General features: G+C 41.7%; 1 protein-coding gene across 1 annotated transcript in view; it reads right to left on the minus strand.

The window, feature by feature from the left end:
* Positions 1-7,322: 7,322 nt before the first annotated feature.
* The window catches only part of LOC132820721 (coiled-coil domain-containing protein 8-like), a 36,537-nt gene continuing 25,990 nt past the window's right edge, over positions 7,323-17,869 (minus strand). The window contains exon 4 of the mRNA XM_060832986.1: positions 7,323-7,551. Within this exon, the coding sequence (XP_060688969.1) occupies positions 7,504-7,551 (48 nt within the window). The 3' untranslated portion in view covers positions 7,323-7,503. The remainder of the gene's footprint in view (positions 7,552-17,869) is intronic.

Here is a 17,869-nt window from a genome sequence, read left to right on the forward strand (position 1 = left end):
GAAGGATGGTGTGAAACTTGAAAGGTTTCAGAAGAGATTTACAAGGATGTTGCCAGGGTTGGAGGATTTGAGCTACAGGGAGAGGCTGAACAGGCTGGGGCTGTTCTCCCTCGAGCATCAGAGGCTGAGGTTGACCTTATAAAGATTTACATAATCATGATTGGCATGGATAGGATAAATAGACAAGTCTTTTCCTGGGGTAGGGGAGTCCAGAACTAGAGGGCATAGGTTTAGGGTGAGGGGGAAAGATATGAGGGCCAAATTTTCCACACTGAGGGTAAGGAATGAGCTGCCAGAGGAACTGGTAGAGGCTGGTACAATTACAGCATTTAAAAGGCATCTGGTTGGATATATGAATAGGAAGGGTTCAGAGGGATATGTGCCAAGTGCTGGCAGATGGGACTAGATTAAGTTAGGATATCTTGTCAGCATGGACGAGTTGGACTGAATGGTCTGTTTCCGTGTTGTACACCCCTATAACTCCATGACACATCGTTAGTTATTGAAGTGAATCTCCATTGGACATACGTAGTGTTGAATGGGAATGCATGGACAGGTAGGCTGGAGTCAAGGTCAAACCAGGGAAAAGATGAGCAAGTGTGTATGTGGGGATGGAGTAATATATCTGGGCCAGAAATTGAGAAGAATCCACTAGGAGTGGCTCATTGGTCTGCTTTCCAAATGGCTTAGAGAGGATAATAATGGAACAAAATTAAAACTTCTGAAAGACAAACAATCAACTGAGCTGGAAAGAATTCTAGAAAGGTCAAAAAACATTCCGAGAACGTTCACATTTCCATATAAATATTAACATTTACTGTACTTCCATGATTTGCATTCCTACATAGCTGCGGGCTAGGATTATGAAGACTCAAAAACTTGACCTGTTCCACAGTGACACTTCGAGGCCAAAGAATGCAACTGCATACAGGCACAAACAGGTTTGTTTGGTATTAATCCAAAGAGATCATGGCTCTGAAACATTATCACTCTTTCTCTTCTCCACAAATGCTGTCTGGCCTGTTGAGTACTTTCCTGCAGTTTCTTTTCTGTAGATTTCTAGCAATTTTTGTAGACAGTGGCTGTTTCAGTTGCAAATATTACATAATCTTGATCATTGTAAACTCCCACAAAAGCATTCCTGTGTGATGTCCTCTCACTGCTTCATTTCTCCAGGACTCAGGCAGAGTAAAATACTGTTTGTGATACTCAGTCATATTTTACACAAACCTATAAACTGTCATTACAATATCTCTCTCTGCATCCTTTCCCTTAGCAACATGGATCACATAGACCTTGTATCACAATGCTAAAGCTAATTTCCCTCTTCATAAGAAACTCCCATTATCCCAGAAATCAGCCTAGCGAACCTCTGCAATTGTTTTTAATGCAGCTACATCCTTTCTTCAAGTCAGAAGAGTGATGAAATAATTTCCACTTGCCCAGATGGGTGCAGTTCCAACAACATTCAAGAACTTTGATACCATCCAGGACAAAGCAGCCTACTGATATGTACTGCACCCACAAATATCTAATCTCCACACGACCAATGTTCAGGAGCAGCAGCATGTATTATCACCAAGATACATTTGCAGAAATTCATTAAACAGCTTTAGACAGCACCTTTCAAACCCATGATCACTTCCATCTAGAAAAGCATGGGGAGCAGATACATAGGAACACCACCACCCTCCAGTTCGCCTCCACACCACACACTACGCTGACTTCGAAACATATTGCCATTCCTTCATTGTCGCTAGGACAAAATCCTGGAATTCCTTCTCTAAAGGTCAACCTACAGCGTGGTGGGCTGAAGCAGTTCAAAAAGCAAGCTCACCATCACCTTCGCAAGGGTAACTATAGATGGACAATAAATACTGGCCAGCCAGAGACACACAGGTCCAACAAGTGAACAAAAAATCCTTTTTGAATAGCAGTTCCCAGAACTGGACACAATACTCCAATTGAGGCTGTAGTATGTTTATAAAAGTTCATAAAAAAACTTCCTTGCTTTTGTAATCTTTTCTTGAATTTATAAAGAATGCATTCTGCCTTTGTAACCATTTTCTCAACCTTTTGAGCCACCTTGAATGATTTGCTCATATACCCCAGGTCTCTCTCTCTTCCTCCATCACTGCTAGAATTGTGCTTTTATTTTGTAATGTACCTTCACATTCTTCACAACAAAATTTATCACTTTCTTTGTATTTGCCATTTGTCCTCCCATCACACCAGCCTATCTTTGTCCCCTTGAAATTTATCAACATTATCAACTTCCAAATATTATGTTACCTGCAAATTTTAAAGTTGTGCCTTTGACATCCAAGTATACGTCCCCAATACATATCATGGAACTAAGGTCCTAACACTCACCACTGAGGAACTGAACTATATATATTGTTACAGTCTGTCTTCCGCTATTGTCTATTTCCTACAAGTCATCCAATTTTGTATACATGCTACTGTTGTTTTTCTCCTTCAACTGGCTTCAGTTTGGCAGATAAGCCTAATTTGTAGCACCTTATCAAATGGAAGCCCATATATGTAATATTCTAATTTATATATTGTCGTTCATTGCACGTCTTCATCTTTGTTTGCAACTCTTGTGACTTCCACCTGCAAATACTTGACTAATCCCTCTTAAAATGGACTATAGGTTAAATTCCTGATAGCCAGGCTCAGTTAGGAGCGTTTTTACCTGAGTCAGAAGCTTGTGGGTTCAAATCCCACTGTAGAGACTGAGGCTGACGTTCAAAGCAGTTTTAAGGGAGCGCTGCATTCCACTGAAGTGCTGTCCTTTAAGTACTATGGTAAACTTGAAACCATCTTCTGTCTCAGGTAGATGTAAAACAAATCAGTAGCTCCATATTGAAGAAGAAGGGAGATATCCTTGGTATGCCAGTCAACATTTATGCTAAATAAACATCACAAAGAAAGTTGGATTCTCTCTGATCATTATCACTTTACTGTGTTTTGGGCGTGTATTGTGCACTAACTGGCTGCCAGGCGTCATGCATTTCAAAAAACAAATACAGCCATCTAAAATTACTTCAAAACACAGCAGTTTCAATGTGCAAATTGATACTTTTTTTGGTGGCAACAGACTTCTAGTAGCTGTAGAGAGAGACAAATAAATATCCTCCACCATCATGAAGAGACCTTGGAGTGCAGATTCATAGCTCCTTGAAAGTGGAGCCGCAGGTAGATAGGATAGTGAAGAAGGCATTTGGTATGCTTTCCTTTATTGGTCAGAGTATTGAGTACAGGAGTTGGGAGATCATGTTGTGGCTGTACAGGACATTGGTTAGGCCACTGTTGGAATATTGCGTGCAATTTTGGTCTCCTTCCTATCGGAAAGATGTTGTGAAACTTGAAAGGGTTCAGAAAAGATTTCCAAGGATGTTGCCAGGGTTGGAGGACATGAGCTATAGGGAGAGGCAGAACAGGCTGGGGCTGTTTTCCCTGGAGCGTCAGAGGCTGAGGGGTGACCTTATAGAGGTTTATAAAATCATGACAGGCATTGTTAGGGTAAATTGACAAAGTGTTTTTCCTGGAATGGGGAAGTCCAGAACTAGAGGGCATAGGTTTATGGTGAGAGGGGAAAGATATAAAAGAAACCTAAGGGGCAACTTTTCCACGCAGAGGATGGTGCGTGTATGGAATGAGCTGCCAGAGGGAGTGATGGAGGCTAGTACAATTACAACATTTAAAAAGGGTTTGGAGGGATATGGGCCAGGTGCTGGCAAGTGGAACTAGATTAGGTTGAGATATCTGGTCTGAGTGGATGAGTTGGACCGAAGGGTCTGTTTCCGTGCTGTACACCTCTATGACTCTATAACTGGCTGTAGAGTACTTTGGGATTGGCTATGGAAATAAATACAAGCATTTTTGTTCACATTTCCTTTCGGCTTCCACCATATTTTCAAAGACAGCATCCCAGCCTTTCTTCTCCCCTCGGCCAAACGTTTCAAATCTACGACTAGTGGTTATGCAGTTATTTACCACTGACAACAGCCTTTATCTATCTTAAATATTGCTGAAATTAAAGGAATGTTGCTGAAGCTTTTTGTCTTCTGCTCAGCAGAACAAACACAAGAATGCCAAATTTCAAATGACTGTTTTTATTACAGGAGAAAGGAATTGGCAAATGTTCTCTGATTATTGAGATGATGCCATGGCATGCTGCCACATAGTCAAAACTTGAACATATTCCTTATTTTGCAGAGAACAGCTGACAGTGTATAAATATATATCACTTGTAGCAAAAGTAATGTTATGAAGTCAACTGTTATCTTAAATTCATTATTAATGCAGTTAGGGCAATTCTGATAGGGCAACATTCATTGAACAATCATAGAATCATATCTAATGACAAATGTTTTGTTTCAGTTTTTGCAGGCTGGTTAACAATGGCATATACTCAGCATATTGTGAATAGGGAAGGAACTGTCATCCATCAGTATATTGGGATTCATCTAACTCCACAAGCTATACTGTTCACCATGTGAGTAATCTTGCAAATAGGGCTATAGCTACTTGCTCACTTTTCAACTTGATGTTGAAATAACGTGCATTCTATAAGGCAACAGCTATTCTGATCATATCATTCATTGTGTAAACAAACATATGGAGCTGAGGCTACCATTTTCAAACCTGAAAAGTGCCCAGTTTACCTCAACTTGCCCTGGAAAGGCAAAATATGTCTACTAGGTCAATAACAGATTAAGAAAATCATTTCACGCTGCTGTAATGCTGTGGCAACCTGTGTGATAATTTCCAATAATAGGATCCTGCTGTCAGTTCAAAATGGCATTCTGTTTACCACACAATTGAGCAGCATTGTGAATGAAGTTGATGCATGCTAGGTACATTGATCATAGATCCCTCTGACTAGTTGATTAAATCAACAGCATGTTCTTTTGGTTGTTTGTTAATGGCAGAGAGCCTCAGTGATCTCTCTAATTCAGCAGAAAACTGTAAAGTGTGAGGTGTTTAGCTTTTCTTACTACAGTACCATGATACGGTGGTGGGACAGAAGTGAGTTTTGGTTCCTGGATGACTGACACCAATATGGTGGGAAGTGGGATTTTACCACAGTCTATACCTGAACAATTCTAGCAAGAGAAATAGAGAGGGTTTTAAACAAAATCGTTGGCGAAGGGATAGAATTTGGGAAGATATGGAAAATTAAAAAGTGCAAATAAGGGACAAGACATAAAGGGGTGTGTGTGCATGTGTGGTGAAAATAAGTAAATGGCAGGTGCAATTTTCACTGTCCAGGAAAAATGCTGTAGGTCAAGGAAAAGGGATGAATTCAAGAAAATTACAATTACCAAGAAATTCCTACTGACCAAATTATTGGATTTCCAGAGTCCTAAAAGAAGTAATTAGTGACATAGTTGATGTACTGGTTTTAATTTTCCAAAAATTACAAAACTTGGGGAATGTTCTTGTAGAATTAAAGACAGTGAACCTACTGCTTTATTCAAAACGGGAGACAGGAAGCAGGAAACTACAGGCCAGTTAGTTTAACATCTGCCATAAAGAAAAATTTAGAAGCTATCTTTAAAGATATAATAGCAGGGCACTTTGATAAGTTCAAGGTAATCAGGCACGGTCAACATAGTTTTTTTAAATGAAAATCATGTTTAATTAACCTATTGGAATTGTTTCAAGAAGGAACATAGGCTATGGATAAAGGGAAACTACTGTACTGGATTTCCAAAAGGCATTTAATAAAGTGACATTGTGTTTATTGTGAGAAGTAGAAGCTCACAATGTAAGTGTAACATATTGACGTAGATAGAAGATTGGCTCGCTACAGAGAACGGATTATCTTTATGATTCTACTATATGACTTAAGTCTCAGCTGCCTGTAATTCCTCAGCGGAACCCATTTTCTAAACCTACCAATGTCCTTGGCACTTACATGGGCTACCAAAACTAGATCATTCCCCTTCCAATCCAAGTTCCTCCCAACCCATAAGGAATGCCCTTAACCTTGGCACTTGGAAAGCAACCATAGCCTTCAGGACTCTACTCTAAATTTTTGCTGCAGAGAACAATATATATTCTTCTAACAATGTTATCCCTAATACTACAGTAATTATCTTTTCATCCCTGACTTGACTGGCAGTCCAAACCAATCATCAGTTTCCTCATCCTCCCTGCAGTCTGCCCTAATCTACACTGGAAGCAAGAACGTCATACCTATTGGACAATGGCACTGGGCTGAGGCTCCTCCAAAGCTTAACTCAGTATCCTCAAACCTGTCCCACTTGCAACCAAACCCTTCTGTTCCTGGCCATGGACCATATTTAATGCAATTAATCAAAGGAGTGTGACTACCTCCTGTAACAGTGTCCAAGTACCTCTGTACCTCCTTGAGGTGTTGCAATGTTGGCAGCTTGGATTCCAGTTCAACAACTCTGAGCTAAAGTTCTTTGAGCAGCCAACACTTGCTGCAGGTGTAGTCACCATGGATCACACTGGTGACTACAGCTGCAACACATCACCTGCCCAGCTATCTCTGTTCTATTTAATTAATTAATTTGGATGCTGAATATTTTAAAAGTGAATTTCTTATCTCTATCTTCAGCTGTAAAAATATGTCCTCATTTAAACCACTTGGCCAGTCAAAAGAAACAGAAAAAATTTCTGCCAACATGTTTTCCTGTGTTGCCATATCTCAGTTCTGACAAGTTGAAGGAGCTCTCTGCTCTCGGTTTTATTCCCCACCACTGCTGCCCTTCTCACACTGGTCTGCTTTCCGTGCGCTGGGTCTCCCTCTCTAGCACTGTTTTTTTATCTGTATCCCACCACTGCCCGTCTTACGCAGGCTCACATTCCGTGCTCTCAAAATACAGAAGTAACAACAATACAAACATAGAAACATACAGAAATGGCAGCAATAGAAAAGCTTAGAATTGGTGTCAGCATCCAGGTTAGGGTGGGAAAACTGTACAGCGTTTTCTTTTAGTGATTACAGCCCAACAATTTCTCTTGCACACGCACAACTGTGGATTGATGGAAATTGACTGGCACACATTGTCAAGGATTACGTATAGCTAATGCCTATTTGTGAAAGATACCAGAAGGTGCTCAGGTGTCTTGAAGCTAAAAGTTCAAATCACAAATATAAAAGGAACAAAATTAGAAAAGCAAAGTAGAACAAACAAAACTAGCAAAATTAGAAATAAACATGACATGCAAAATGAGGATGTTTTCTTTTATTTAATTGCTTTTCAGAAAACTAAAGAATGGAGCAGCAAAAACATGCAACTATACATGAATGCAAATAGAGGTGACCTGATTTTCTTCCTTTCTGCTGGGTAATAAGTTTCTACCTCAACCAATTATTTTGTGATTATTGTCACTTGCACTTGTACACTGTTCTGCACTTAATACTACAGTAATGGAAACAGTAAGGGAGGACTTGATAAAAAAGCAAAACATAGCAGATCCTTCAAAATGCCTTTATCGCAACAGTTTGCTGGAAAGAGGTTATTCGACGCAGATTTCTTTATCACGCATCCAGATTAACGCTTGTACCTGTTATGGAACAGAAACAGCCAATTATCACATATGTACTGTGAATTTTACCTTATTATGCCGACTCTAGAGAAAAGAGGTATCTGACTTGACCTAAATTAAGAAAACATCAACATATTCTGCATTCTGATAAATTCAAACATAGCAACATAGATAGAAGCATTGTCACAATTCAACAACTGAGTAACATTTTACGAATCAGAGTCAAAGAGCGCTACAGCACAGAGACAGGCCCTTTGGCCCAAACTGGTCCATGCCGACCAAAATGTCCATCCACACTAACCCCATTTCCTTGCATTTGGCCTATATCCTTCTAAGCCTTTCTTATACATGTATTTGTCCAAATGCCTTTTAAATGTTGTTACTGTACCCTCCTCTTCCACTATGCATACCACCCTCTGTGTAAAAAATGTTGCCCCTCAGGTTGTCTTTTATTCTTTCCCTTCTAACCTTAAACTGATGCCCTCTAGCCCTCGAATTCCCCAAACCTGGGAAAAAGACTTAGTGCATTCACCCGATCCATGCCTCTCATGATCTTATACACTTTTATAAGATTCTCACCTCAGTCTAAAGAAAAAGGTCCTAGCTAGTCCAGTCTCTCCCTGTAACTCAGACTGTTGAGTCCAGGCAACATCCTTGTAGATTTCTTCAGCACTGTTTCCAATTTAATAACATTCTTCCTCCAGCAAGGTCACCAAAACTGAACACAATACTCCAAGTGTGTCCTCACCAATGTCCTGTACAACTGCAACATAACTTCCCAACTTCTATACACAGTACCCTGACTGATGAAGGCCATTGTGCCAAAAACCTTCTTCATTGCCCTGTCTAGGTGTGACTCCACTTTCAGAGAATCGTTCACCTGAACTCCAAGGTCCCTTTTGTTTCACTACATTCCATAAGGCCCTACCATTCACCATGAAACTTCTACCTTGATTTGACTTTCCAAAATGCAAGGCCTCATACTTATCTATAATAAACAGCACGGTGGCTCAGTGGTTAGCGCTGCTGCCTCACAGCACCAGGGACCTGAGTTCGATTCCAGCTTCGGGTAACTGTCTGTGTGGAGTTTGCACATTCTCCCCAGGTCTGTGTGGGTTTCCTCCCTCAGTCCAAACGTGTGCAGGTTAGGTGAATTGGCCATGCTAAGTTGCCTATTGAGTTCAGGGAATGTGTAGGTTAAGTGCATTAATCAGGGGTAACTGTAGAGTAATAGGGATTGGGTTTGGGTGGGATACTCTTTCGAAGGTCGGTATGTACTTGCTGAGCTGGAGGACCTGTTTCTACACTGTAGGGATTCTACAATAAACTCCATTTGCCATTTCTTGGCCCACTTCATAAGCTGATCAAGATCCTCCTGCAATGTATGATAATCTTCCTCACTGTCCGTGATACCGCCTATTTAGTGTCATCAGCAAACTTACTAATCATGCTTTATACATTTTCATCCAAATCATTGATATAGATAACAAACAGCAATGGGCCCAGCACCGATCCCGAGACATTCCAGTAGTCACAGGCCTCCAGTCTGACACGCATCCTTCCACTATCACCCTCTACTTCCTTCCATCAAGCCAATTGTGTATCCAATTTGCCAGCTCCCCCTGAATTCATGTGATCTAATCTTCCAGACCAGCCTACCATGTAGAACCGTATCAATGGCCTTACTGAAATCTATATAGACTACGTCTACCACCCTGCCCTCATCAACCTGCCTGGTCACTTCATCAAAGAACTCTAATACATTTGAGAGGCATGATCTCCCATGCACAAAGCCATGCCGACTATTCCTAAACAAACCCTGTCTTTCCAAATCCATGTATTATTAACATTTCTTTGGTGGAATGAATAGGGAATAAAAGTAACATAAGAAGTGACATGGTATCTTTGAACATGCATTGCTTGAACTGAAAATCTCAGAATGAGAAGGAAATGAAGAAAATCCAGCACATTTAGCCCAGGAAGAAAACAAGTTTTGGTGCAAGACATTGAAAGGGTGGTCACACCAATGAGACACAGAGCACAGGTTATGGAAGAGAAAGATTAGTGACTATCTAATGGGTGGAGAAAGGCAGGAAAGCAAGATACAAGGTGGAAGAAAACCAATAATTGTTGGTTTTAAACAGATTTGAAGCTCTAAATCCCTCTGGAGAAAATTAGCACTGTGGCAGAATTATCAAATAAATATTAAACACAAATATGAAATGCCTCAAAGAGAGGAATGTGATGGGAACTGGTGGGATAGATTAATCACCATGACAAAAAATGCATTAACGATAGGGATATAATCGTTAGTTGATTTGGTACATTCAAGAACGAGCATGAGGTCTGATTTGTTCCCTCCCAGGTAATAGGATAAAGAATATGACACACAGACTGGTAAGGAATGTGAAAAAAAAACAAAGGATAGCAGTTGGTTATCATGGTCCATCTGGAACCAATTAGGTAAATAATCAAGCTAAACTTTTGGCTTGAGGAATGACTCCCATTAGATTGATACGAGGTTGCTGCTCTCCTGCGTACAAAACCCTGAGCCAGAATCAGCTCATCTATAAATAATTTGGCATCAGATTTCCAACAAAAGCTCTGTGTGTTAATAGCAGAGCAGCAGCAGCATCCGTTTAGACTCCAGTCCGGAATCGAGCAGGGCTATGCACTGAATGGAGTTGCTTATCCCAAGCCAAAGAGTGAACCATAGTGCTAAGGCCTTATTATCTTTAGAGGGGATTCTGAGTGACAGGCATTCATGCATAATCCCACAGGTTGTAGTTTTGTATCATTTGCTCCTCAGTGAAGCACATACACTTAATATCCGGACTTGTGGATCCTCTGTTACTGAGTAAAATTGTTATTTCAAACCACATCAGTAAAACAAAACCAACCTGTCTCACACAGTGTAATGATAATAGCTGGTAGAAAGTCGATAAATCTGGAACATAAAGCTAGTCTCAGTAATGGTGACCATGAAAGTATCATTGAATGTTGTAAACATCTGTCATGTTCACTTAAACCTTATTGGGAAGAAAATCTGCCTTCCTTACCTGACCTGGTCTATATGTGACTACAGACATGTAGTAAATGCAGTAAACTCTTAACTGGTCTCTGAAATGTACTAGTAAGGGCAATTAGGGAAAGGCAACAAATTCTGGCCTTTCCTGCAATGCCCAAATCCCACAAAGAATTTTAAAAATTCTTTTACTATTGTAAAACAAATTCATGAGAATAGAAAATAATCTTAGAAATAAAACATAATGGGTGGTAATTTTAGGATTGTTTTCACAAATTACTCATAGGATAGGGAAGGAAAGGATGATTATGTAACTCAGTGAATTGCTAAAGGTGTGTTAATTGTCAGGAAGAGGGGTTCAATATTGTTGGCCTCGGTTCTGGGACAGAAAGGAGATGTTAGACAAGGATGGATTACATTTTAAGAAAATGCGTGCTAATGTTCTGGTGTAATGGTTAAATCAGGATGATTAAATCATAAATGGTTAAAACAAATTATTCATATTAAGAAAAGAAAGGAGATTTGGGGAAATAAAAACAATCACGAGCAACAAATAGAAAAGAGAGAAATAAATGAGGATAATAACATTTATAGAGAAAAATAGAATGATGGACAGGTTTCAAACACAGAGAATTATAAGCACACGAAGGGGGTAGCTACAACCAAAAAGTGGGAAAAGAGGTAGTTCACAACAAAGCAAAACATCTAAACTGCATGTAATGTAATTTGGAGAATGCAGGAGCTGACGCATGGTGAACCTCCCAGGGAGATGTACACTTCATTGTATTTACAGGTTGTAATCTGGACAAGAACGATAAAATAAACACATTGAGGTCAAATTCATTTCTCTGGCATCCTGTCTGGCACAAAAATAAAATGGGAAAGGGAGACCAAGCATGGCTAACAAAGGAAATTAGGTTTAGTATTAGATCAAAGAAGGAGCCACAGAAGATGGGGGAGATACTAAAGGAATATTTTGCATCAGTATTTACTGTAGAAAAGGATATGGAAGATATAGACTGTAGGGAAATAGATGGTGACATCTTGCAAAATGTCCAGATTACAGAGGAGGAGGTGCTGGATGTCTTGAAACGGTTAAAAGTGGATAAATCCCCAAGACCTGATCAGGTGTACCCGAGAACTCTGTGGGAAGCTAGAGAAGTGATTGCTGGGCTGAGATATTTGTATCATCAATAGTCACAGGTGAGGTGCCGGAAGACTGGAGGTTGGCAAACGTGGTGCCACTGTTTAAGAAGGGCGGTAAAGACAAGCCAGGGAACTATAGACTAGTGAGCCTGACCTCGGTGGTGAGCAGGTTGTTGGAGGGAATCCTGAGGGACAGGATGTACATGTGTTTGGAAAGGCAAGGACTAATTCAGGATAGTCAACATGGCTTTGTGCATGGGAAATCATGTCTCACAAACTTGATTGAGTTTTTTGAAGAAGTAACAAAGAAGATTGATGAGGGCAGAGCAGTAGATGTGACCTATATGAACTTCAGTAAGGCGTTCAACAAGGTTCCCATGGGAGACTGATTAACAAGGTTAGATCTCATGGAATACAGGGAGAACTAGCCATTTGGATACAGAACTGGTTCAAAGGCAGAAAACAGAGCGTGGTGGTGGAGGGTTGTTTTTCAGACTGGAGGCCTGTGACCAGTGGAGTGCCACAAGGATCGGTGCTGGGTCCTCTACGTTTTGTCATTTACATAAATTATTTGGATGTGAGCATAAGAGGTACAGTTAGTAAGTTTGCAGATGACACCAAAATTGGAGGTGTAGTGTACAGCGAAGAGGGTTACCTCAGATTACAACAATATCTGGACCAGATGGGCCAATGGGCTGAGAAGTGGCAGATGGAGTTTAATTCAGATAAATGCGAGGTGCTGCATTTTGGGAAAGCAAATCGTAGCATGACTTATACACTTAATGGTAAGGTCCTAGGGAATGTTGCTGAACAAAGAGACCTTGGGGTGCAGGTTCATAGCTTTTTGAAAGTGGAGTCACAGGTAGGTCGGATAGTGAAGAAGGTGTTTGGTATGCTTTCCTTTATTGGTCAGAGTATTGAGTACAGGAGTTGGGAGATCATGCTGTGGCTGTACAGGACATTGGTTAGGCCACTGTTGGAATATTGCATGCAATTCTGGTCTCCTTCCTTTCGGAAAGATGTTGTGAAACTTGAAAGGGTTCAGAAAAGATTTCCAAGGATGTTGCCAGGATTGGAGGATATGAGCTACAGGGAAAGGCTGAACAGGCTGGGGCTGTTTTCCCTGGAGCGTCGGAGGCTGAGGGGTGACCTTATAGAGGTTTATAAAATTATGAGGGGCATGGATAGGATAAAGAGACAAAGTCCTTTCCCTGGGGCCGGGGAGTCCAGAACTAGAGGGTTTTGGGTGAGAGGTAAAGATTAAAAGAGACCTAAGGGGTAACTTTTTCACGCAGAGGGTGGTACATGTGTGGAATGAGCTGCCAGAGGATGTGGTGGAGGCTGATACAATTGCAACATTTAAGAGGCATTTGGATGGGTATATGAATAGGAAGGCTTTGGAGGGATGTGGGCCGAGTGCTGGCAGGTAGGACTAGATTGGGGTGGGATATCTGGTTGGCATGGACAGGTTTCCATGCTGTACATCTCTATGACTCTATGGGACAGCCAACTGACCAAAAGAGCAGCACTTTTAAGAACTGGGGCAGTTTAGATTTCAGCAAAGGAGGATAAAGGAATTGTTAAGAGAGAAAATATAGAGTATGAGAGGAAGCTTGCAGGGAATATACAAACTGATTGTAAAAGGTTCAGTCGGTGTGCGAAATGAAGATTAAGACAAATGTAAATCCCTTAGAATCAGAAACTAGGGAAGCTATAAAGAGAACAAACAAATGGTAGACCAACTAAATATATACTTTGGTTCTGTCTTCACAAAGGCGAATACAAATAATATCTCAAAAATGTTGGGGCCCACAGGATTTAGTGAGAGGGAAGATCTGAAGGAAATCAGGATTTGCACAGAGACAGTGTTGGGGAAATTGATGGGATTAAAGGCCAATAAATCCCCAGCCTGCTAATCTATTTAGGGCAAGTGTCACTAAATAAAATGGCTGTGCTGGTGGTCATTTTTCAAGATTCAACAGAATTTGTAACAGTTCCTTTGGATTAGGTAATACAAGTCCATTTCCCACTGTTTAAAATGAAGGTAGAAAGAAAACAGGGAATTATAAATTGGTTAGCCAGACACTAATAGTAGAGAAAATGCTCCAGTCCATTACAAAAGATTTAACACTTGGAAAACAGTGACAAGATTGGACAAAGACAGCATGGAATTATGAAAGGGAAATCATGCTGAAAAATCTCCTGGAACATTTCGAGGATGTAGCTAATGTTGTTGATAAGGGGGAGCCAGTGGAGCTGGGTTACTTGGATTTTCAGAATGTTTTCCATAATGTTCCGCATAGAGATGAGTATGCAAAATTAAGTGCACATTACTGACATAAGTTGGAGATGCCGGTATTGGACTGGGATGTACACAGTTAAAAATCACACAACACCAGGTTATAGTCCAACAGGTTTAATTGGAAGCACACTAGCTTTCGGAGCAACGCTCCCTCATCAGGTGATAGTGGAGGGCTCGATCGTAACACAGAATTTATAGCAAAAATTTGCAGTGTGATGTAATTATACATTGAAAAATACCTTGATTGTCTGTTGAGTTTTTCATCTGTTCGAATACCATGATAATTTCACTTCTTTCATGTATAAATCACAAAACCTTTTTTTAAAAGTTGCATTCTCAGGTTAGCTGTAACAATGGTGATAGCTAGACAATATGTTGAAGGTGTTAGCCCTCTGTGTTCACTGTCTGTGCTATGATGTTTAGATTGACTCTAATCTAAAATGTGAGATAACGGAGTTTTACATAAATTCATGCACTTTTTGAGCAAAGTACAATGTAACCCTGCAAGTACAAATTCACCCCACAAAATATATGTGTGTATGTGGGTCTTTGTGTCTGTCTGTGTGTGTGTCTGTCTGGGTTGGGGTTATGAGTGTGAGAGAGAGTGTATATGTGTGTGCATGAGTGTAGAGTGGCCTAAGTCTCTGAGAGGATGCCTGTGTGAGTGTGTCTGTAAGGGTGTGTGTGAGTGTAAATGTGCGTCCGTGTGTACGTATGTGTATAGGTGTGCGTATAAGTGTGTGTGTGTGTGTGTGTGTGTAGGAGTGTCTGTGTGTGTGTATAGTGCAATGGTGGTCATCTGTAGTGTGACATGAACCCAAGGTCCCGGTTGAGGCCCTTCCTATGGGTATGGAACTTAGCTATCAGCCTCTGCTCGGCCACTTTTTGCTGCTGCCTGTCCCGAAGTCCACCTTGGAGGATGGTCAGCTGAAGGTCCGAGGTCGAATGTCCTGGACCGCCGAAGTGTTCCCCAACTGGGAGGGAACCCTCCTGTCTGTTGATTGTTGTACGGTGCCCATTCATCCGTTGTCATAGACTTTGCTCGAGTTCCCCAATGTACCGTGCCTCCGGGCATCCTTGCCTGCGATGTATAAGATAGACAACGCTGGCTGAGTCACATGAGTACCTGCCACATACATTCGACCTCGGACCTTCGGCTGACCATCCTCCAAGGTGGATTTCGAGACAGGCAGCAGCAAAAAGTGGCCGAGCAGAGGCTGATTGCTAAGTTCCCACGTGTAATGGTGTATCCATGTCCACACTTTGACACGTCTTGCAGCGCCTACCGTGACAGGGTTGGATGGAGTTGTCCTGAGAGCCGGGCAGTTTGCTACAAACAATGATGTGTTTGAGGTTTGGCGGTTGTTTAAAGGCAAGTAGTGGAGGTGTGGGGAAGGTCTTGATGAGTTGCTCATCCTCATCGATAATGTGTTGCAGATCACAAAGAACATGGCGTAGTTTTTCAGCTCCTGGGAAATACTGTCAATGAAGGGCACCTGTCGGTTCTAGGACGTGTCTGTCTCCTGAGGAGGTCATTACAGTTCCTTATTGTGGCACGTCGGAACTGGCTGTCGATGAGTTGAGCATCATACCCCCGTTCTTTGTGAGGGCATCCCTGAGTACTTCCAGGTGCCCGTCATGTTTCTCCTCATCTGAGCAGATCCGGTGTACATGTGGGGCTTATCCATACAGGGTGACTGTTTTAATATGTTTTAGGTGGAAGCTGGAGAAGTGTAACATTGTGAGGTTGTCCGTGGGTTTGTAGTAGAGTGTGGTGCTGAGGTGTCCATCATTGATGAAGATGCATGTGTCCAAGAATGAGACAGATAGTCGAGAGTAGTCCATGGTGAGTTTGATGGTGGGACGAAACTTGTTGATATCACTGTATAGTTTTATCAGTGACTCCTTGCCATGGGTCCAGAGGAAGAAAATGTTGTCAATGTACCTGGTGTATAATGTTGGTTGTAGATCCTGCGTAGAGAAGAAGTCTTGTTTGAACCTGTGCATGAAGATGTTGGCATATTGGGGTGCAGATTTGGTCCCCATGGCTGTTCCATGTGTCTGGATGAAGAACTGGTCGTCAAAGGTGAAGACGTTGTGATCGAGGATGAGTTGTAGGATGGTGTTTGGAGACTGGCAGTTGTTGGTGTTGAGTACTGAGGCTGTTGCCGCGATGCCATCATTGTGGGGGATGCTGGTGTAAAGTGCGGAAACATCCATTGTGACGAGAAATGTTCCTGGTTCGACTGATCCGTGGGTGCTGAGTTTCTGTAAGAAATCTGTAGTGTCATGACAGAAGCTGGGGATCCCCTGAACAATAGGTTTCAAGATGCCTTCCACATAGCCGGAGAGATTCTCATACAGGGTCCCATTGCCCGATACTATGTGACATCCTGGTGTGTTGGCTTTGTGTACCTTTGGAAGGCAGTAGAAGTTGCCTACACGAGAAGTACGTGGGATGGGGGTGCGTAGGGAACTCTGAAGGACTAGATTCAAAGTCCTGATCAATGCATTTAATTCTCGGGTGTGTTCTTTGTTCGGATCAGCTGGTAGTTGCCTGTAGTGTTCCTGGTTGTTCAGTTGTCAGTGCACTTCCTTGCAGTAATCTATTCTATTCTGAATGACAATGGCTCCTCCTTTATCTGCTGGTTTGATGACAATGTTGTGATTGGTTTTGAGAGCCTCAACGGCATTGCGTTGTGAACGGGTGATGTTTTGCTCTACCTTGTGGGTACGGCTGATGAATCTGACATTTATACATTTCCTGACAGTTTGAGCATACATGTCAAGCCCAGGGCAGCGGCCCTCCGGTGGGGTCCATGTTGACACCTTCTTTGGTCGTTCCTCTACAGATCCCTGTGATGACTGTTCCAGTTCATTAGTGGGCTTAGTGGGATCACTGCCGGCACTTTGAAAGAATTTCTGGAATCTCATTTGTCTGATGAACTCCTCCGTTCTGCTGCTAGAATCAACGGGTCCATTTTTGTGGTGGGGCAGAGGTTGAGACCCCTGGTCAGGATTTCAATCTCTTCCGGTCGAAGGGTGTGGTCCGATAAGTTGATAATAGACTTCCCTGCAGTGATAATGTTGTCTACTGTGGTGCCAGGGTGGGCTTTGATGCTACTGGTGAGAATGCCAAGTTTCTCCAGTTCTATATTCTAGGTGTGCATGTACCTGGTGTAGTTTTGTCACCTTGTCTGTTTGGCAATGTCACGTAATTGTACTGATGTATCCTCAGTGCAGGCTGAGAGTGTGGATTCCATCTGAATTTCCAGGTTGTGGAGCCTGCTGCAGAGTTGGTGCACGAGATGATTGAGGAGTTTATGAGAGGTGCGGTGGCAAAGTTTCTCTGCATATTCTGTGTTGTAGGTCGACTTGACTGAGTTCGTGATCTATAAGCTTTTCGGGATCTTTCCTGCTTGCCTGCATTCCTGTAGAAACGTGATGTCTGTGTCGATATGTGCAATCTTCTTGGAGATCCTCTCCACTTTAAGCCGGCGGTTAGTGGTGTCGATGGTAGTCATGATTTGAAGATGCTGGTGTTGGACTGGGGTGTACACAGTTAAAAATCACACAACACCCCAAGTTATAGTCCAACAGGTTTAATTGGAAGCACTTGCTTTCGGAGCGCTGCTCCTTCATCAGGTGATTGTGGAGGACACAATTGTAAGGCACAGAATTTATAGCAAAGATTTACAGTGTGATGTAACTGAAATTATACATTGAAAAATACCTTGATTGTCTGTTGAGTTTTTCATCTGTTCAAATACCATGATAGTTTCACTTCTTTCATGTGTAAGTCACAAAACCTTTTTTTAAAAGTTGCATTCTCAGGTTAGCTGTAACAATGGTGATAGCTAGAC

This window comes from Hemiscyllium ocellatum, chromosome 12, assembly GCF_020745735.1.
Source record: "Hemiscyllium ocellatum isolate sHemOce1 chromosome 12, sHemOce1.pat.X.cur, whole genome shotgun sequence".
Taxonomy (NCBI): Eukaryota; Metazoa; Chordata; class Chondrichthyes; order Orectolobiformes; family Hemiscylliidae; genus Hemiscyllium; species Hemiscyllium ocellatum.